Source organism: Squalius cephalus, assembly GCF_949319135.1.
Source record: "Squalius cephalus genome assembly, chromosome: 1".
NCBI lineage: Eukaryota > Metazoa > Chordata > Actinopteri > Cypriniformes > Leuciscidae > Squalius > Squalius cephalus.
The window spans coordinates 57,316,470-57,339,840 of NC_137122.1; the positions used below are offsets into that span (position 1 = coordinate 57,316,470).

The window sequence follows — 23,371 nt, forward strand, 5'->3', positions numbered from 1 at the left end:
CCCCTAATACATATTATGGTAAGTGCATTATGAAAGACAATCAATGAAAGTTATTTAGATGCAAATTAAGGCTATGTCTGGTTAAACAGTTATTGTGTGATTTCGTTTATTGTGCTTTGTCAACTTGAAGCATGAATTTGAGAAAGAAAATCATTTTTGGAAGAAAATGCACCACATACGTTTGTCAACGATATAACGTTATAACGTTAGCTAAAATATTGTAAAAGCTTTCAGTTCACCCTGCCTAATTGTAGTTGAAAAGTCAAATTAAACTTGATTAATGATATACTGTGACTGATAAAATAAACTACAGCATCGAGAATATAACGTTAACTCCCATGTGTTTTGAAATTTTAGTCAGTGTTATGCGAAAAAGCACACATAAGAAATTATTGCTGACAGCACTTTTATTTTCAGAGACAGTTTTTTCTTTCACACAAAAACACAACAGTGAGTGTCTTTCAATGCTTTTAAACACTTGTTACCTTGTTCTTTGTCATATCACACATGATGTGTATGAACACCGGTAAGCATTAGCCTCGATAAAGACGTAGATAGTAGATAGTACGCTCCTTCATTGCGTATTTTTATATTTTGAATACATCCCTCCACTGCACTCTGTAACCCCTTTTGCCTCGATCTGGAGGATATCACGGAGGTATTGCTCCAAAAAAGGTCACTGACACGCACGGGTATACCTCTTCCCGTCATGGCAATGAGTCGCGCTGGTCGTGTTTGACCATTTGTTTGTCGGACATAGCAACAGTAACTAAGGGGGGCGGGGCTCGGCGAAAGGCTAATTGAGATTTGTAATGTTAAGGTCGAATCACCGGCCCACATCACTATTACTCTGAGCAACTTGCTCAATTTGATTTATGAATAATGAGGGGTCGTGGTTGTTATCAGGTGTTAATACTGTATTTACCGACCCTGGCAAACTTTCTCCGGTAAGAGCTATGTTTATGAACCCTGTCTGGCCAGCTAGCTGTTGTGAAAAGTCTACCACCTCGTTTAGAATATTATGGAGGCGTGAATTATATTCTACAAAATCGCATGTCTGTATTTGTCTGAGATCTAACGATCTTTGTACACCATTAAAACGCGGTCGGGGTCTTATTGTGAAATCCCCCCCCCCCCACTCTCATAGGCCCCCACTCTCATCTCCATCATCCACGACCGGCTCTATCCAGCCATGCTGGTCGATTATAATATTATCCAATCTTTCCATATTAGACAAATCAGTACTATTTAGACCTCTTAACTGTTCACGTATTAAAAGACTGAGTCTCTCGTTATTCTCAGACCTAGGTCTTGATCTTGAGCGAGTTATTTCATCACACTCTGAGTCGGTAGACACAGAAGAAACAGAAGCGTACCATCAAATATAGACCACAATGTTGCTAATAGGTATTCATTATAAAATGTAGGCTGTCAGTAAAAAACTAAATATACACACATCTAGATAAAAAACAATAACAGAAAAAATGATTTTAAAAACAATAACACCCAAACATGAATAAAAAACAATAACAGACAACCGAATTTAAAACAAAAACAGTGAAAATGAATTTTTAAAAAAAACTAGTCAATCATCATCTTATGCATCCCTCGATTGTCTCTGGATAATATTTAATCTTTCAGAGATTAAAGACAGGACAGTAATCAGCAATGAGTGATCATTCCTCACCTCGGAAATGTGTTGCTGAAGTGATATCACCTCATTTCGTAATTGTCTGTTTTCTTCCAAGAAACGGTCTTGACAAATACCAAAAAATTTCACCGCACTCCTTAAATCGACGGTGTACTGATTCTGTGCATCAATGAGTCTATGTAGAAGCTCCACAATACCGCTCTGGGCTCCTGAAACTATATCCGCTGTCTGGTGGTAAGTGAGAGGTAGTGCACCGATTTCCAGAACACATTGGAAGTTTCTGTTTGCCGTACGTAGAGTGGCATAACTCCGACCACGAAGGTCTCCCACACGGAAGAGAGGGCTAAACCTCCGTTCATCTTCATCACTGGTATCTGATGAGTTCGGTTCCGAATTTATGCTGTTCAGAACCGAGGCCTGAGATTCGAAAAATGCCTCTGCCCCTCTTTCGTCTGAGATTTCTTCTAGAGCATAAAAACATAATAATTTATTATACGACTTATCTAATATAGATAAAATATAATGGAATAAGAAATATATCTTACCGTCTTCTCCCGAAGAAGTCGGAGTCTGATGAGAATATTTCTCGAATCGTTTCTTACAATTGGTTGAGGAAGAAACAGGCTGTTCACTGTTTTCTTCTAAAAACAATATTATGTTATTTTAAAAATTCAACGAATAAAAAATATTATGATTAGACAAAAATAGTTTTCTTTTTCCTTACCTCTATCTGGATAGATTAATTCTTCTCCATAAATTTCCCGGAGTCGTTTTACCCCTCTGCGTGAACCGCCAATGATGTTAGCTGTACCGGTGGTTGTCGAAGGCAAAGACAGGGTCGAAGGGGAAGAAGAATCCTCTTCGACTGTAGGTGAGACTTCGACGCTCTCCGGGTATGGCGAGCGGATAATGCCTTTTCTAAGTCTACCCTGAAGAAGGCGAAGGAGCAGTCTACCCTTCCGTCGCCGTCAGTCCGTGTCTATTTTTGAATGGGATTGATAGAGACGTCAGACGACAGACCGGCGGCGACGTCACGGCGGCGTCACAGTAGTAACGTATACCTTACGGCGACGTGGCGACGGCGTACGTGAGAAATGTATAAAAAATCATAACGTCTGAACCAGGCACGTCGCTTAATAAGACGCCTGATAAACACGTCGTCCCTCAGTACGTCGCCTAATAAGACGCCTGATACACACGTCGTCCCTCAGTACGTCGCCTAATAAGACGCCTGATACACACGTACGTCCCAATCTAATGTTATTTTTCCGATGTTGATAACGAAAAGTGAATAGCATGAGTAAGATTGGATTTGCAATAGGCTATATCGGGAGACATGATTTTTGTTTTGTTTTGTAGGAAGCTTTTCTTTAAAGTGAATTTTTGTTTAATATTAAAGCCTCTTAATTTTAAATTTGTCATCACCCAATTGCTTGGATTTAATAAAAAAAAGAAGCGAATATTCCATAAACAGGCTCTAACTTGTTGGTCTTTCTACAGCAGTGTTTCAATAAATGGTCTATCTTTTCTAGACAGAAAAGTTAACAACAAAGTAATAAAAATCTTTTATTTGCAAAATCTATCCCTGCCTCCAGATACAAATGGTCCCCTTTGTATGAAAATATTAATTTGAATAGAGCATGGAGTAACCCACATACATTTTTAATTACAAACAAATTAAACGAAATATAATTTATTACCCCTGTAACAAGATTATCTCTAAATTTATAGCCTACCGTAGACGAAAAATGCAGCTTTTGCTTTATGGAAACGGAAACGTTAGACCATTTATTCTATAATTGCTCACAGGTCTTCTCTGTGGAATGATAGGCTATAGCCTACAATGTTTCATTAATGGCAACAACGTTTCAACAACTTGGCTCAAACATAGCCTACATTTATCTAATTTTGATATCTTCTTTTACTTTTCTGACTCAAATTTCTCTGTACAATATATAGTCGACTTAATCATTTTGCTTGGAAAATTCTTTATTCTTAAATCGAAGTTTATGAAAAACTACGGTGACGCATTGCTGCCACGTGACATACATATAATTTTTTCCACTCAATTATGTCGTAATAACGAGATCTTATGTCGTTTTAACGACATATTTTTCTCGTAATAACGAGATCTTATTTCATTAAAACGACACATTTTCTTGGCCTTATAAGGACGTGTGTAGTCATGTACAAAATATGCCTTTATCCACATAAAATTGATAGCCAATCATGTCTTTATCATACGTTCAAAAAGCTGAAGAAATAGCAGCCCCCAACGGACATTCATGTTAAAAGATCAAATTCTGTACACACCTTATTAATAGCAGATGAGCCCAGAATACGAACATTGTGTTTAATTCATAGACTGTAAAAAATAGGTTTAATTGCATATTAGGCTAAGCATAAAGAAAAAGCTTAATGTGGCTTAATAGGCTACTTCAGTGATAAAGATCAAATGCTGCACACACCTTATTAATAAACCATACTATCCTACAGAAAAGCAGATGAGCCCAGAATATGAACGCAATGCATTTAATTATACGTTAAGCGTTTTCCGATAGAAACCCTTTATTATAAAGAAAATAGAGGTGGCTCTTAACGTTTCTTTCTATGGGAGGATGGCATTGCGGTGCACAGCAAATCCTTTAAATGGTATTCAATGCAAAACAAAAATGAAAAATAAAAGTAGCCAATAAAATAAACAAATTATTGTGGCATTAATTAGCCCACAAACAATATTTATTTTAAAGACTAAACGAATTTGTTTAAAGAAAAAAAAAAACAGCATTGGGCGTTTATCTGTAGAGTGTTTCAGCCACCCTTTTCAAACTGGCGCAATAAAATGCAACAGAATTTGATTTGTTAAACATGAAGGACTTATCAGTCTGGCATGGCCGCTCGCTCTAACGTTAACCTAGATAAATGTTCGCTATTATTAAGCGCATATCCGAGTGTTTGTGCGGAGTGTGGAGCGCGCACTGCATGGCACACATGGACGCGCCGGTGCGATCACTCGCATTTTCCTATCAACAGTGGAAACAACTTAAATACTCCATTTCTGGTCATACAGAAAAGAATAATACATCAGTCGCAACTTTATTTGTGTAAACTCTCAACAACAAGAAAACGTTGTGCTTTTGTAAAATAAAAGAAAACGAACGCGCTTTCTTGATCTCTGTGAATTGGAGCGCATCTAAAAAATGAACCGAAAAACAGTTAGCCTCACAGACATGAGAAATATAACTATCTATATAAAGTTTATAAATAAAATAAAAATGTCCACCAACGAAAAAAAATCCAATCGAAAGCAAATACGGTAGGCTACCATCTGATTATGTGATCCTGTCCGTATGAAAGGCGCATTTATTAGCCTACTTTTGCCGGTGCTTTGCAGCAAGTTTTATGCCCTTGAGCACGGAATATAGCGTATATACACTAAGGATTGAATATAAACGTGTGATTAGTCCTAACTGCTTAAATAAATTACTACTAGTCTAGAAAAATCCTTTAGTCTATGGCAACTCTAATCAATAGCCTACATTTAATATTTGACATTATTTAATTAGTAATTTTATCAAGCTCTTTACATTAAATTAGTTGAGTTAGCATAATTAGTTCATGAACAAATAAAATAATAAAATAAAGTTTAAATTATACCGGTAACATTTCTATATAGCATTGCTTATTCCACCACACAAAGGACTGTTTATAAGGTTACAATCCGTTATACATGTGAAGATTGTATATGGCTGTATCTTGAAGATTTTTGTATTGTATCTTCTGTTATAAAGATGAAGATTGACATTTCGTTAATTAAACAAAATAAGAACACAATGTTGTAAAAAATAAACAACTTAGGCTATGTTCTGTTAGATGTGTTTTGACTACTTTTTGTTTAATTATCTATAGGTAATGAAGATATAGCCTATTAACAAAAATAAATCTTAGGCTATATATAATTAATATATTATATAAAAAAAACTTATAGGCCTATATAAAATATATTTTTAAAAAGGGCCTCATTGATTTATTTTGCCTGATTGGGGGCTGTTACTATTTTCATAAGCTTTTTGAACGTAGAAGTGTGAAAAAGGATAGGCTGTCAATTTTATGTGGATTATAAAGGCAAAAAAAAAAAGATGTCGTGACATCTCGTTATTACGAGAAAAATATGTCGTTTTAACGACATAAGATCACGTTATTACGAGAAAAGATGACGTTAAAACGACATAAGATCTCGTTATTACAACATAATTGAGGGGAAACAATAATATGTATGTGGCAGCAGCTATGCGTCACCGTAGTACTGCTCTTGATGTAAAGTGTAACAATTATCGTCAGTTATCCTCTTGCGCCCTCTGTTGGCATTTGTACATAACATACATATGTTCATTGTTTATATATTTCTTCATGCATTTTAATAGTGTTGTTAAATAAAATAAAATAATTAATTACTTTTAATACCCTACTTTATTTGAACCAATTATATTGCCTCATTTGTAATTATGTATTTAAGTCATACTAAAGGCTATTGTTCACTTCAGATCTATCTTTATGACCAAAAAATATATAGCCTAAATAAATAGTCGACACTGACAGCCCTAGTCTTGAACATTTGACCATGAACCTACATTGTTTAGCATTTTGTGACTAAACGACTATTTCCCTGTCTTATTTTTTCATTGTTGATTTCTTGAAAATAATAGGCTATTAAAATACTTTCTTGTCACCTTCTCCTGTAAACAATATCGTGAATAGTTTCATTTTGTGTATTCGCCCATTATGGTCAACTGTGTAAATTAAAATTATTACCACCTTCAAAAGTAAAAACTCAGACTGAGAATAGACATTCCAGAATATTATGTTTATAGATTACAATTAACGAATTTATCTGTTCAACTTTAAAGTTGTTGTTAATAATTTTGCAAAAAGTTGTGACTTTGATGGTGTATAATTTGCATAGCCCTCATATCCACTATAGAAAGTGAGTGAATTATTTAAAAAAAAAAAAAAAATGTTCGTAAACCATTCAGAGATGACATTAATGACATACACAACTTTGTATACAATACAAAATTTGTATCAATGATATTTTCAATGTCATCAGAATACAAGAAAAGAATGATTGATTAGAAAGATAACAAAGGAAAGATAAGAAAAGCTAGGGGGGGAAATAGATATTATTTTATCTATTATTTTGAGTCATGCTGTGGTGAGACGTTGGTGTCACGCGTCTGTGATGCGACATGCTGTGGTGAGACGTTGGAGTCACGCGTCAGTGGTGCGACGTGCTGTGATGCGACGTTGGAGTCACGCGTTGGTTTCACCCGTCTGTGGTGCGGCGTACCCCTTCTGTCACGTAAAAGTACACGATTGTAGACTTCGGTAAGTTATCCGTGGCATTATCCACTCGCCATATCCGGGCTACTAAGGTCTTCTCTACTAGGGATCGACCAAGGCGAAACATCAGAGTATGTGTCATCAGCCCCGGGGTTTGAAGGGCCAATCACCACTGATTGGGGGGAAGAGTAGGTGTGATCTATAGACTAGATGGTGTTCTCTGAAATAGGTATGTCTGTTTAAAAATAACATTTTGTTTAAAAGATAATTAGAAGACATAACAAAATATATTCCTTACCCTGTAAAAAATCATTCGGGGATACACCCTGTGGGAATGATGTCTCATCTGGGGAATTAAAAAAACATTTATTAAGATATCTAAAATAAATAAAAACACTCACATAGATCGTTCAGAATTTGTGCTAATTCAGAATCAAAATACTGATCCGATGAAACTTCGTCTCCTTCTGGTCCAATACGATGATTTCCAGACATTGCAGGCTAGGGCTCAAGATTCGATATTCTTTCTCCTTCGGTGGATTGGTACGTGAATGAAATAGTGTTTTTTGTTTTAAAGCTTCCACGAAGCGTTTTTAAAAAAAAAAAAAAACTTTTTTCCCTCTTCATTTTCAAAGAAAGCCTTGATCTCTACATGTGGTAGGGTTTTTGATGTCTGATTGGACGAGTAGAAAACCATTTGTTGAATCTGACCGTATCTCTCCAAATAAGCTCTGTAATAAACTAACTCACACAAATCCGTCAAAAGAGAAAAATTTAAATATGCAGGATGATATCATATGAGGCATAACACCTTTGTAGACATTGTGACGCCAGATGTGTGTGTGTGTGTGTGTGTGTGTGTGTGTGTGTGTGTGTATGTGTGTGTGAAATATTCCCCATGGAATAGTTTTATAAAAGAATAAAATCAACTCTTAAACTTCAACTCTCACCCCAGGGAGGGAGGGGGAATTCCCCCATGAGTGATGTCATTTTTAGGGATGTCCTTAAATCGAAATTGACCTCTCAGCTTTGAGGGGGGTGTGTTAGGGGGTGTGGTCTCTTTCACCCATTACACACTGTTTCACTGGTCATTTCCAACTTGGACTCTGAAGTGACCAGTCGCTTTTTCTATTTGGGAGCTGAAGCTGAGCTTGAAGGGGGTGTGGGGTTTTCCCACGGTGACAGCTGTTGTGGGCGGGGGTAGGGGCGGAGTCTGTGTCTGTTTCTCTCCAACCTTCACACCCTGTCACTCCTCTCAGACCTCCGGAGTGAGTGGATGTTCTTTTACACTGCTCCAGCACAAGGAAACACTTGTATATCTTTTAAACTCTTGAGTTTTTTAACAACTGGGTATGTAAAAACGCAAGGCTTTTTTAACAATGTTTGTGTTTTATGTAAAAGTTTTACAAATACTGTGTGAAAGTTAAATCCTTACAATTTTTTAAAAATGATGTTTTTGTAAAACTGTTAACTTGTTTTAATCTTTTAACATCTTAAAATAACACTAACTCATTTTTAATAACTCTTTTTAGAGAAAAATGGAATTTTAACATTTAATTTGTTTGTTTTAACATTTTTAAAAAAATTATGTTTTTGTTAATGAAAAAACTTGTTTTAATGTTTTAACATCTTAAAATAACACTAACTCATTTTTTAATAACTCTTTTAGAGAAAATCCAATTTTAACTTATTTCATTGATGTTTTAAAAGTGATGAATGCACATCTGTCTTCTTTAATAAATGAAAAAACACTGATCTCAATTGTGACTGTCTTTATTGTACATTTCTTAAAAAGTTTATATCGTTTAGAACTTCTGTGCGTGGTGAAATTTTCCCACGCTTCAGATGTTCAACCCCAAAGGAGGCGTGACACAAGTCCGTACAACCCATAAGTGGGAGGAGCTAAATTCCCACAGTCAAAAGGGGCGTGGCTTTGAGGGCAATAAAGCAATAAATCTGTCAGTTTTTTTGACGAAAGGTGCCCTCCATTATCTCTCTTATTTGTTCACTGTTAAATCTCACAATCAAAATTACTAAACAAAAAAAAAGTAAGGTCTGTGAATTACTTTGTGTTGTTATGTCTTTGTAAGAACGCAAACAACACAGAGCTAGCTTTTTAACATCCTTTACTCAGACTCACTCTTCTTCACCCCACGGTACATGCATATGCATTCAGATCTGCTAGTGCCACCCACAGGACAAGTGGTGACACCACATCTCGCTCTCTTTTAACAATTATACCTAGTATACACTTATGAATGAACAGTGACCAAAGTTTTTTTTTTTTTTTTTTTTTTTACAATGACTTTTCATAACAGTACCCACCTTTCAAACATGAACTTTTTTTTTTACAATGACTTTTCATAACAGTACCCACCTTTCAAACAATTTCCCTTGCACAACATGCATTACAGAACAACACTCTATATGCATATGTTACCTTACATCCCCATGTAAAATAATATTCACCTGGAATCAATGAACCACTTCTAGTTCATAACATAGTCCCGAGCCCATACTGGCGCTCGTTTAACTCTAACCTGTCTTCCCGGCTGAGTCACTGGTGCAGTTTGCATTTTACAGTCATAATAAAAGTTAGCTAGTTCCTTTATCCCACTCTCCTCCTTCCCATTAGAGAAGGGTGTGAGGAAAGAAGCATTCCAAGTACGCCCAACAGACAGTTTGTAAGTGTAAGGACCAATCTTTTGCAGTACTTTCAATGGTTTGGAAAATGCAGATTGGAGCTTAGGAAGGATACCTGGTCGCTTCACTCGAACAAAAGATCCTTGTTTGAATGACACTTCTGTTGCACCACGCTTGTGATCAGTGTATGTCTTGGAGCTCTTCTGCATGTGTTTCACTCGATCCACAATGCTCTGCGTACCTGGTTGCTGAAGATGCTGCCGATTCTGCAATCCTGAGATGTGAAGTTTAGTGCGCATCAGCCTTGCATGTAACAATTCAGCAGGTGAACGCTGAGTAGTCGAATGAGGTGTAGCACGGTATGCTTGTAAGAATTCCTTTGTGAATTCTTTCCAACCTTTGCCTTCCAGGGAAGCAGTCAGCAACGCGTGCTTCAAAGTACGGTTAAAACGTTCGACCTCTCCGTTGGCACGAGGATAATACACAGATGAAGTTTGATGCATGATTCCTCGGTTTTGAATAAACATTTCAAACTCACATGACATGAATTGAGAGCCGTGATCTGAGATCAGCTCCTTCGGGTTACCTTCACGGCTGAACACAGTTGACAGAAATCGAATAACCGCTGAAGAGGTTACCTGAGGCATGAAAGCAATCTCTGGCCACTTACTAAAGTAGTCCACTAAAGTTACAGCAAAACGACATTCTGCCGGAGCTTTGTCAAAGGGCCCCACAATGTCTATAGCGAGTTTCTCCCATGCTCCATCTGGCAGAGGTACAGGCTGGAGTGACGGAGTGCGAACGACTGCTGACTTGTCATGAGTTTGACACATAATGCATGATTTGATGGCTGTCACAGCCTGGGCATCCATACCCAGCCACCAATACAGCTCTCTGAGTCTTTGTTTGGTTCTAACAATGCCTTGATGAGTATCGCGAGCCAATGCAATGAACTGGCCACGCAAAGATTCTGGTATTAAAAGTCTGTGAGTGCCTCTTACCAAGTAATCATCCTGAAGAGAAAGTTCATATTGAATTTTGTAGTATGGTAACAGATCAGGTCCTAGGCCCTTAGGGGATTTTGGCCATTTGGTCATCAGTAAGTTACGTACTTCACTGTATATTGGGCAGGTAGCCCCTGCAGCTCTGAAATCATCAGCAGATTTGGCCGTGTGGGTTGACGTTAGTGCAACCACTTCCATGTCATCCTCCAGCACAGGGTCACTGCTCTGTAATGGCAAGCGAGACAAGCAATCAGCTGTAACATTTTCACGTCCAGGCTTGTACTGGATGTCGTAGTCAAAAGCCATCAACATAGCTGACCACCGACCAATCCGATGTCCTGCTCGCCCTTGTCCCTTCGAAGTGAGCAGCTTTGTGAGTGGGCTGTGGTCTGTACGTAAAGTAAAACGTCGCCCCCACAGATAAGTTCTCCATTTCTCCGTTGCCCACACACAACCTAATGCTTCCTTCTCAATTGTGGAGTACTTGCGTTCAGCCTGTGTGAGGGTGCGTGATGCAAAAGCAACAGTCTTTTCAGACCCGTCTGGGTGCCTTTGTGTGAGAACGGCGCCCAGACCGTAATTAGAAGCATCAGTTGTAACGATAGTGTGTAGCTCAGGGTTGAAAAGTGTCAGTGCAGGGCTATGAATTATAAGGTCTTTATATGTTTCTTGTCCACAACACGACAAGATTTTAGGAGTCAAAAACGTGTAATCTGACTCCGTGACTATCATAACAGACACAAAAATCTTGTAATCTGAACCAGGCATTATTCATCGTGTCAGGCTGTCTGTTGCTATGTGTTCATCGCGCGAGTTCATATCGCGATGACAATGAAAATTCGATGTATCGTTCAGCCCTACCTGACATAGGACTATGGCCACGTTTGAAAGCCATGGCAATGTTTCGGACTTTGAAGACGATGAAGACGAGGAATGCGTGTTATTCAACGAACCGTACATGTATGAGCAGGAATACACAGACGAAGAAATAATCGAGATGGATGCTAAAAGGGCAGAAAGAGAAAAAATGTCTGTAGAGACAACAGCAGCTGGAGATGCCGTATTATTTCGTTTATTTGTACAATTGCGAAATGCACACCTAATCACCATGTTGACAGCTAGCTAGACGTCCCGACTGTAGTGCGCTTCTGTTCTGTGTTTACTTTCCGGCGCAGTACTACTAACCGGAGCAAAGTAAAATTCCGCCGCTGCTGAGAAACTAGTTCTTCACTTCCTGTAAATGTAATGCAAACATTGAGATGCAAGTGTAGTTTGAATTCTAACATTATTCTCTCAACAGACATTTACATCGGTAGTCTGGCGTTACAATTTATTTGCTTTTGGTGTATTGTGGAGTGGACTGGATTAATTTTTTTGAAAACTGTCTCCACTGATGAATAACAACCAGGCTCACTTGAAAATGAGGTCCGATGTCCAAAATTCTGAACCACCCCTTTAAGCCTTTTTCTTAGAGGACACAAATGAAATAGCACACAGTATAAATATTTAATGGCAATTAACCAATCGATTTCCTCAAATGAAATGAGTTATCTCAGGTTTTAATTTAGTGTTATTAATAACAGTAACATACTGTAAAGGTCACAGTAAAGAACTGTAAATTCACAGCTGCTATTGTTTTGCTGCTTTTACAGGTGAGCTGTATAATTTTACAGTATAATTGTAGTTTATGATTTACAGTACTCTTGTAAGCTTACTAGCAACCAAAATTTCCAGTAAGTTGCTGTTACAGTGTGGGGCTTTTGCTGTGTGCAGTCACTTCTTATTTGTGTAAATATCAAGAACATTTCGATGACTCCCAAAGAGCAATAGTCGACATTTGATTTTCTGTTTGTTTGTGTATGTCTGACAAGAGTATGAAATTAAGAAGGATAAATGTTTAAACATGAAATTCTCTTTCATGTGTGCTTGGAGAATATATTCTCTGTGTTTCTGAATGTCTCATACACACAGGGCGGGTATCAGATGCTAAAGCCTGCAATTCAACACAATATGGTGATGCTAGAATTAAACTTTGGAAACATCTCGGCTTAGAAGACAATAACTCTCAGGATGACAGAATGTGGCCCCTGATGAACAACTACAAGTACAACCCCTACTATGGCAACAAGCCTGCAAAAACTTATGTGGGCATATATGTGACCTCCATCACCAATGTGGTATGAGTCCAGCATGATTATCTTCTCATTCAGTCATCATGGGATGTCAAGCAGTTGTAGTATCATCTCTCAACACATCTTTTTATCTACAGGATGAAAAAGCCCAGAGTCTCTCAACACAGGTCAAAATGATAACTGTAAGTGTTTTAAAAGCCTATTTCATTCTTATTTCACAAAGTTTTACTCAATTTACAGAATATTGTAACATGATCAGAGATTTTATTTAATTTTCAAGCATACATTATCTGTCTTATAATTATTCTGAACTTCATTTAACTTTCCAGGTGTGGCTAAATAGGAAAATGAAGTGGAACCCAAACAAGTTTTGTCAAATTAAAACATTTGCAGCCCCCAAAAATATGTTTTGGACTCCAGACATTGGCATAATGGAAAGGTATATATATATAATATATATATATATATATATATATATATATATATATATATATATATATATATATATATATATATATATATATAAGGATTTAAAGGCTTTGTTTCACTGTTAACCCGTGCTGTAAAAAAAGGTAAAATTCTGACAGTATCACACCATTTTCCATTAAAACAGTAATATACTGTAGAAAACATTGCATTCTAGGTAATATTTGTCATTTTGGAGAAAGTAGCCTACAGAAATATACACTCGCCTAAAGGATTATTAGGAACACCTGTTCAATTTCTCATTAATGAAATGATCTAATCAACCAGTCACATGGCAGTTGCTTCAATGCATTTAGGAGTAGGGCTGGGCGATATATATCGTGAGATTGTTATGCGCATCTCGTCAGTAAAGCCGGTTCCTTGATTAGTAGTAAATCGCCTTCACCTGCTTTCAGATGAAGCGGCATTTAGGGCTGAGGAGATAATTAAGTGATTAATTTAGTGATGATTGAGCATTATTGAAGACACCTTATGTTAACAAGCAGAATCACTGAAGGAGAAAATCACAAATTGTAAGTTACCATTAAGGTGATGGGTGTTTGCTTTAGTTGGGCTCTAGACCATTATATGTTTACTTTAATATTTACTGTTGTTTGTCTGCTGTTATTGATTTATAACAGGTAAAAGAACAAAGTAAAATGTTATCTTATAGTGTTGGTTATGTTTTGACAATCATGCTGTGATCTGAAAAAGGAAACTTATTGAGATAGTTTGGTTTAACTTGTTAGCAGCAATTTAGTGATTCTTCAGCCTATGATTATCAGTACTTTACTTATAATTCAAAATATTTAATAAACATTGTTCTGATCAAAAGACATTCAGAGAAAATTCATTTAAAACACAGACATCAATAATCAGCCTGTGAATCTCAACAATGGTGACAATAATAAAGCATGTTGCAGTGGCTGCCACCAATCACAACTCATTAATGGCTCCCATCATGCATTGCGGTATGAATAAATTATGATCTGAATTGTCTATGTAATTTACTTTTCCTAATTGAATATTCTGCTCCTCACCATTGTTGAGATGCATAGACTGAATCTTGACATCTGTGTGTGCCTAAAAGAATGATTAAAAAAAAAAAAATGTAAACAACTTTTAAGAAATCCTTTATATTATATCAAAAATTCTGGGCGTTTATGCAGATTCACTAACCAACAACATAAATCGAAGTCAGAAAGAAGGATTTTACTGAGTTCAGTGATCAAGTTCAAATGATGATTGTCATAACATAACCAACACCATCAGATCACTTTTTTCTTTGTTCAACTGGTGATTATAATTCAAAAACAACAGACAAACAAAATCTAAAGTTAATAATATATGGGTCAAGAGTCCAACTAAAGCAACCATTGATCGTCATAACGGTAACTTACAATTTGTGATTTTCTCCTTCAGTGATTCTGCTTGTTAACATCAGGTGTCTTCAATAATAGTCAATCATCACTAAATTAATCACTTAATTATCTCATTAACTTCAACACTCTTGAGTGTGGACTCATACACTCCCAGGAGTGTTAATTTAACACTGGAGTTTTTGCTGTGTACAAAGAGCCGTAGTTAACTGACAAGCTGAGCCATATGGCATTAATTATGGCTGGCGATACGTCTGCGATATTAATGCGATATGGCTCAGCTTGTCAGTTAACTACGGCTCTTTGTAGTAAAAGCCGCTCCATCTGAAAGCAGGTGATGGCGATTTACTACACAGCAAAAAGTCCAGTGTTAAATGAACTCTCCTGGGAGTTTATATGGCTCCAGAGTCAGTGTTAAAATATGAGTGTTAAATTAACACTCAAGAGTGTTAAAGGTAATGAGCTCATTAAGTGATTCATTGAGTGATGATTGAGCATTATTGAAGACACCTGATGTTAACAAGCAGAATCACCAAAGGAGAAAATCTAATTTTTTAAGACACCGTTATGGTGATCAGTGTTTGTTTTAGTTGGGCTCTTGACCCATAAAGCATTAACTTTAAATTTTGTTTGGCTGTTGTATCTGAGTTATAACTCTCAGATGAACAAAGAGAAAACGTGATCAGGTGGTATTGGTTATGATTTGGTAAGCATAATTTGACCTTAATATCAACTCTCATTTAGAGAGTCAGATTTACCTTGTTGATTACAGCAGCCTGTGATTCTACAGCAAGTGATTTTTAACATTATCAATATAATCCAAAATATTTCTTAAAAATTGTTCTGATCAAAATACTTAGAAAATTATTTTGTTTAGAAACACTGACATCAATAATCAGCCTGTGAATCTCAACAATGGTGACAATAATAAAGCATGTTGCAGTGCATTCTGGGTGCCACCAATCAAAACTCATTCATGGCTCCCATCATGCATTGCGGAATGAATAAATTATGATCTGAATTGTCTTACTAATTTCCTTTTCCTAATTGAATATTCTGTTTGTCACCATAGTTGGGATTCATACACTGATTCTTGATGTCTGTGTGTGCCTAAAAGAAAGATTTTGTTTTATCAGAACAACTTTTAAGAAATCCATTAGACTAGTTAGAAAAAAGTTCTTATGCTCTAGAATCACAGTGATGCTGTAATCAACAATATACATTTAAGTCAGAGATTAGCCTCTAAATGAGATCAGTGATTCAGGTGAAATTATGATTATGTCAAAACATAACCAACAAAACCTGATCACCTTTTCTCTTTGTTCATCTGGCAGTTATAACTCAGATACAACAGCCAAAGATAATCTAATGTTTACAGTTTATGGGTCAAGAGCCCAACTAAAGCAAACACTGATCACCATAACGGTGTCTTAAAAAAATATTTTCTCCTTCAGTGATTCTGCTTGTTAACATCAGGTGTCTTCAATAATGGTCAATCATCACTCAATTAATCACTTAATGAGCTCATTAAGTTTAACACTCTTGAGTGTTAATTTAACACTCATATTTTAACACTGACTCTGGAGCCATATAAACTCCCAGGAGAGTTAATTTAACACTGGACTTTTTGCTGTGTACTAATCAAGGAACCGGCTTTACTGACGAGATGCGAATAACAATATCGCGATATATATCGCCCAGCCCTATTTAGGAGTGTGGTCCTGGTCAAGACAATCTCCTGAACTCCAAACTGAATGTCAGAATGGGAAAGAAAGGTGATTTAAGCAATTTTGAGCATGGCATGGTTGTTGGTGCCAGATGGGCCAGTCTGAGTATTTCACAATCTGCTCAGTTACTGGGATTTTCACGCACAACCATTTCTAGGGTTTACAAAGAATGGTGTGAAAAGGGAAACACATCCAGTATACGGCAGTCCTGTGGGCGAAAATGCCTTGTTGATGCTAGAGGTCAGAGGAGAATGGGCCGACTGATTCAAGCTGATAGAAGAGCAACTTTGACTGAAATAACCACTCGTTACAACCGAGGTATACAGCAAAGCATTTGTGAAGCCACAACACGCACAACCTTGAGGTGGATGGGCTACAACAGCAGAAGACCCCACCGGGTACACAGCAAAAACTCCAGTGTTAAATTAACACTCCTGGGAGTGTATATGAGTCCACACTCAAAAGTGTAAAGTGTTAAAATATGAGTGTTAAATTAACACTCAAGAGTGTTAAAGTTAATGAGCTAATTAAGTGATTAATTTAGTAATGATTGATCATTATTGAAGACACCTGATGTTAACAAGCCGAATCACTGAAGGAGAAAATCACAAATTGTAAGCCATCGTTATGGTGATGGGTGTTTGCTTTAGTCGGGCTCTTGACCCTTATACATTTACTTTAGATTTTGTTTGGCTGTTGTATCTTATAACTGCCCGATGAACAAAGAGAAAAAGGGATTTGATGGTGTTGGTTATATTATGACAATCATCATTTGAAATTGATCACTGAACTCATTAAGATCCTTATTTCTGACTTAGATTTATGTTGTTGATTACAGCATAACTGTGAATCTGCATAAATATCCAGAATTTTAGATATAATACAAAGGATTTCTTAAAAGTTGTTTTTAAAAAAAAAAATCTTTCTTTTAGGCACACACAGACGTCACGATTCAGTCTATGCATCTCAACAATGGTGACGAGCAGAATATTCAATTAGGAAAAGTAAATTACACAGACAATTCAGATCATAATTTATTCATACCGCAATGCATGATGGGAGCCATTAATGAGTTTTGATTGGTGGTAGCCACTGCAACATGCTTTATTATTGTCACCATTGTTGAGATTCACAGGCTGATTATTGATGTCTGTGTTTCTAAATAAATTCATTTGAAAGTCTTTTGATCAGAACAATGGTTATGAAATATTTTTGGATTATATGAAAAATACTGAAAATCATGTGCTGTAGAATCACAGAGCTGCTGTAATTAACAAGTTAAGCCATCTCAATAAGTTTTGTTTTACAGATCACAACATGATCATGTCAAAACATAACCAACACCATCAGATCACATTGTCTCTTTGTTCATCTGACTGTTATAAATCAATAACAGCAGACGAGCAAAATTTAAAGTAAACATATAAGTGTCAAGAGCCCAACTAAAGCAAACACCCATCACCTTAATGGTAACTTACAATTAGTGATTTCCTCCTTCAGTGATTCTGCTTGTTAACATCAGGTGTCTTCAATAATGCTCAATCATCACTAAACTAATCACTTAATTATCTCATTAACTTTAACACTCTTGAGTGCTAATTTAACACTCATATTTTAACACTTTACACTTTTGAGTGTGGACTCATATACACTCCCAGGAGTGTTAATTTAACACTGGAGTTTTTGCTGTGTATCCACTCATCTCCACTACAAATAGGAAAAAGAGGCTACAATTAGGGCTGTGACGGTGGCAGTTTTTTACCACCGCGGTAGTATGGACCCAAATACCGGCGGTGTTGCGGTGGTTAGGGGGGGGGGGGTTGTTTTGAAATAAATAAATAAAAAAGAAAAAAAGAAACAATAAAGCCTGTAAAGCATTGAAATACATATCAGTAAATACTGGTAACTTACATAATATAATAAAGTTGAATCTATTTTTTTTTTTTTAAATGTAAAAAAAACTTTCGTTTAATATTTCCACACAAAGACGCGTGATATAGAGAGGGATGTGGGACACGAGCAGGAAAGAGACCATCGATCTCTTTTCTGATATCTTCATGTTTTCTACTTGTAAAAGGTATGAAAAGCGAATTTTATCTTCTACAAGAGCAAGGCATTTAGGCTGTTTGCACGCTGCCAGAGAAAGCCAAACTAAAATCACCCGCGCGTGTGAAACGCGCTTTACAAAATGAACTTGACGCGCCTTGCCAATTATCATGTCTAACAAGCACAAACTGTGTTAAAAAGAATTTGACTTACAAGTAAAAATGTAGGCTATCTGTCCTACAGCGTTTTTTTCTACTTTAACACAGTAAAGAATACGAAAATAATCAACCTAAAAGCGAACAAAGGAAGAAACGTTTATAACGCGTCTTTGGGTGAGACGCGAGTGAAGATATGGGAAAAGAAAAAAGAGATTCCATGCAGGGATGAGACACGATTTTTGAATATTCGATTAGTTGATTTAATTATAGAATATCTAATGTTCTAATGTCTGTTGTGCGATCATTCTCTAAAATAAAATCTCCATGTTCTGGTGCTGATGCAGTGGTGACGCATGTAACCCGAGGGTGACGCTGCCAATAACGCACATAACAGCTGTCACAAAGAACCGGCAAAAGTAATGATTATGAACGTGTCAAATATAGCAAGAAGACATTTGAATTGTTTATTAATAAAGTGTTTTTTGTGTGTGTGTGTGTGTGTGTGTGTGTGTGTGTGTGTGTGTGTGTGTGTGTGTGTATCAGTGTCGGGCTGCAAAGATGAGGTTGACGATGCTCACTCTTCGCAGTGAACGCGCCTAGAGAGAAATGCACACTTCATACGGAATACATAAGCATATGCTAGTTTATTTTCGTTTTGAATTGTTTTGTTTAAAAGTAGATAATTCAAGCTTTCTATAAGGAATAACTAATGGAATATTTTTTAATTCGCTACCCAGCCAGCACAGCCATGTGGGGCCCAAATGGGTTTGACCTGGGCTATCTAACTGGGACCCAGCCAGTTTTGTCCTCGGTTTCCATGTAGGCCCCACATGGGTTTGCCCAGATGAAATGAACACTGCTTAGTGTGCACAGTACAGGCTGTTTAATGTAACACTGAATCAGTGTTGGAGGTAATGAGATAATTAAGTGATTGAATAATGATTGTGCATTATTGATGAACACCTGCTGTTAACAAGCATAATCACTGAAGCAAAGAGAAACACAAGAACTACTTCCAGCCACAACCTTGGATGAAATCAACTGAAGATAAAATACATTAAATCTCTCAAGATCTGATTAAACAACTCCACAAACAGCATTACCAGCTTCACTTATTACTAACCAGACTGACTTTATTTATGTCAGACATCTACAGAAAAGAATTAAGAAGAGGTTTAGATGTTGATTACTTATTTGAAAGTAATAGTTTGATTTGATGTTACCACTTTGGCGATCAGTGTGTGCTTTAGTCAGGCTCTTGACTTTTTAACATTAGTTTTTCTCAGGCAGCTGTGTCTGTTTGTTAAGGCGAGAACAGCAAGAGAAAATATAATCAGATGCTGTAGTCTGATTGATGATACGAATATAGTCATCGTCATGTAGTGGCTTAACTCACTGATATTTTGTGTAAGGTTTGTATGGGTAGTATGTCATTCATTTTGTTTTATTGTTGTGATTCTACAGCAAGAGATCTAGCACAGCTTAATCAGAACATCAAATGATTTTTAAAACCCCATTTACACATGTTGGACTACTGAAAGTTCTACTTGCACACAGACATCAAGAATCAGCATATGAATCTCAACAGTGGTGACATGCTTCATGCTGAAATGCATTCTGAGTGCATCATACGAATCCATAGCATCCATGGCTCCCAGAATGCATTGCACCATGAAGCATGTCACCATTGTTGAGATTCATATGATGATTCTTGATGTCTGTGTGCGAGTTAATCTCACAGGAGCCGAAAATATGCAAATGGTGTGTTAAAAATCTTTTGACGTTCTGATTAAATTCTATTATTCTCTTGCTGTAGAATCACAACAATAAAACACAATTAAAAACATACAACCTGTATAAACCTCACACATAATCAATGAGCTAAGCCACTACATGATGATTATACTCTTATCATCAATCAGCTTACAGCATCTGATTATATTTTCTCTTGCTGTTTTCACCTTAACAAACAGACACAGCTGCCAAAGAAAAACTAATGTTAAAAAGTCAAGATCCTGACTAAAGCACACACTGATTGCCACAGTGGTAACATCAAATCAAACTATTACTTTCAAATAAGTAATCAACATCTAAACCTCTTCTTAATTATTTTCTGTAGATGTCTGACATAAATAAAGTCAGTCTGGTTAGTAATAAGTGAAGCTGGTAATGCTGTTTGTGGAGTTGTTTAATCAGATCTTGAGAGATTTCATGTATTTTATCTTCAGTTGATTTCATCCAAGGTTGTGGCTGGAAGTAGTTCTTGTGTTTCTCTTTGCTTCAGTGATTATGCTTGTTAACAGCAGGTGTTCATCAATAATGCACAATCATTATTCAATCACTTAATTATCTCATTACCTCCAACACTGATTAAGTGTTACATTAAACAGCCTGTAGTGTGCACACTAAGCAGTGTTCATTTCATCTGGGCAAACCCATGTGGGGCCTACATGGAAACCGAGGACAAAACTGGCTGGGTCCCAGTTAGATAGCCCAGGTCAAACCCATTTGGGCCCCACATAGCTGTGCTGGCTGGGTAATAATCGGGTGACCAGATCGCAAACCAGAAATCAAAGCCGACAAAGCTTAAGTTTATGGGGTCACGTAGCTACAACTCTCTCATTCGTCATGAATTCAAACTTTTCCATGGCTGCGATATAACATTTAATTGCTAACCTATTATTTATTTTGTAAACAAAGCTTTGTGTGTCATAATATTAATGTAAAACAGCATTCATACACAACATTTTTTTTTTAGGCAAACCACCGCCGGTACTACTCAGCCACCGCGGTGGCGCTTTACAACCGCGGTGGTGCGGTTGTCAAGTTTACCGGCACAGCCCTAGCTACAATTTGCACGAGCTCACCAAAATTGGACAGTAAAAGACTGGAAAAATGTTGCCTGGTCTGATGAGTCTCGATTTCTGTTGAGACATTCAGATGGTAGAGTCAGAATTTGGCGTAAACAGAATGAGAACATGGATCCATCAAGCCTTGTTACCACTGTGCAGGCTGGTGGTGGTGGTGTAATGGTGTGGGGGATGTTTTCTTGGCACACTTTAGGCCCCTTAGTGCCAATTGGGCATTGTTTAAATGCCACGGCCTACCTAAGCATTGTTTCTGACCATGTCCATCCCTTTATGACCACCATGTACCCATCCTCTGATGGCTACTTCCAGCAGGATAACGCACTATGTCACAAAGCTCGAATCATTTCAAATTGGTTTCTTGAACATGACAATGAGTTCACTGTACTTCAGTTCACTGGTTTCCAGGATAGTATAAAACTAGCATAAATATATATTTTTTGATTGCCACTATTGTTGCGATTCATGTGTAGGATCTCTATGAAGTTAGAAAACCTGGAGAATGTAATAAATTAAAGACATATACTGTACATGATACGTTTTGAACCGCTTAAATGAGACAGGCACAAAACTTCTGGAGCCACTAATGAAAAACTCATCAGTGCCTCCCAGAATGCATTGCAGCATGAACCATGTCACTGTTATTGAGATTAATGTGCTGATTCTTGATTCTAAGTGAAAAAGTAATTAAAAATCCTTAATTATTTATTAAATCTCTTTTGGATTAGTAGTGGAAAGTTTGGAACATTTTACTGACTTGAATCTTGTTCATTAAAATGAACAAGTTTTTATTCCAGTCATTTTGTGTTTTTCAGCAGAATGTATTTAAATTGTTACATGTCAATAGCCAAATTCACCAAACAAAAGTGATGGGCAAATGAAGCTTTGGTGAAGCACTGAACCACTTAGAAGAATTGTTTTGAAAATGGGTTCATTACTCGAAGCGTCAGTAACAGTGCCCTCGCCTGGTGAAGTGCCAAGGCTGCATCTAAATTATCCCGGCTAGATAGTGGACAGGAGGCTTTATGACGAGCGACATAAACTAGTGCCTTCAGCTACCTTCTGAGCAGTGGTTCAAATGAAATTGTAGTTAATGGTTTGAAGCATGTATCAAAGCTTCAGTGTCAGACTGCCATCACTACCAAACACATCAAATGCTGATCACATTTGAATAAGAAAAAAATTGCAATGCAAGGAAAAGGCCAAAGTATGAGAAACAGAAACGATTAAATAATTAATCTTGGTCTTCAGGCTGTGCAGTTTGTTAGTTTACCTCACCTCCCAATCTGAGCCGTTCGTTTATCACGTGACATCCTCATAAACCTCATTTCAAGAAAACTGTTGAGGATAATATACCAAAAAAAAAACAAAAAAAAACAAGGATTATTTCCATTGTGGTCCTCTAAGCTTACAAAATGTAAGAACAGATCATATATGAAGGGAAACCTCCATCAAGTTCAGCATCTCTATTAGAGCGTATGGGACGCTCAAAGGGTTCGTTAAGCACTAGTAGAGCTGGTGGTGGGAGTTTCCGGTTAGAGAAACCGAGTTAGAGTGTCCCAGCAGAAGGGTTTTATTTTGATTATTTCAGCACACAGCAAAATCCCCAGCGTTAAATTAACACTGCTCAGTGTTTATATGAGTCAACACTCAGAGTGTTATAAGTAACACTGAAGCAGTGTTAAAGTTAATGAGATAACTAAGTGATTAATTGAGTGATGATTGAGCATTATTGAAGATACCTGATGTTAACAAGCAGAATCACTGAAGGAGAAAATGTATGTTAAATGGTTACCATTATGGTGATCGGTGTTTAGTTTAGTTGGGCTCTTTACCCTTACTTTTTAACTTTATAATGTGTTTGGCTGATGTAATTCAGTTATAACAGTTAGGTGAACAAAGAGAAAAGGTGATCTGATGGTGTTGGTTGTGTTTTAACATAACCATTATTTGGCCTGA

General features: G+C 37.0%; 2 protein-coding genes and 1 long non-coding RNA gene across 3 annotated transcripts in view; 1 reads left to right on the top strand and 2 right to left on the bottom strand.

The window, feature by feature from the left end:
* The window catches only part of LOC307171758 (5-hydroxytryptamine receptor 3A-like), a gene marked incomplete at its 3' end in the record, with an annotated part of 430,256 nt that overhangs the window by 200,258 nt on the left and 206,627 nt on the right, over positions 1-23,371 (bottom strand). The window lies entirely within an intron of this gene.
* The window catches only part of LOC307160361 (5-hydroxytryptamine receptor 3A-like), a 106,207-nt gene that overhangs the window by 35,916 nt on the left and 46,920 nt on the right, over positions 1-23,371 (top strand). Inside the window, exons 2-4 of the mRNA XM_079874425.1 lie at positions 12,610-12,815; positions 12,908-12,952; positions 13,100-13,209. Of these exons, the coding sequence (XP_079730551.1) occupies positions 12,610-12,815; positions 12,908-12,952; positions 13,100-13,209 (361 nt within the window). The remainder of the gene's footprint in view (positions 1-12,609; positions 12,816-12,907; positions 12,953-13,099; positions 13,210-23,371) is intronic.
* Positions 395-4,308, bottom strand: LOC307160429. Its single transcript, XR_013821541.1, has 3 exons — positions 2,376-4,308; positions 2,197-2,292; positions 395-2,112 (listed from the first exon to the last, which is right to left on the bottom strand). It is a non-coding gene; the product is annotated as an uncharacterized lncRNA (long non-coding RNA).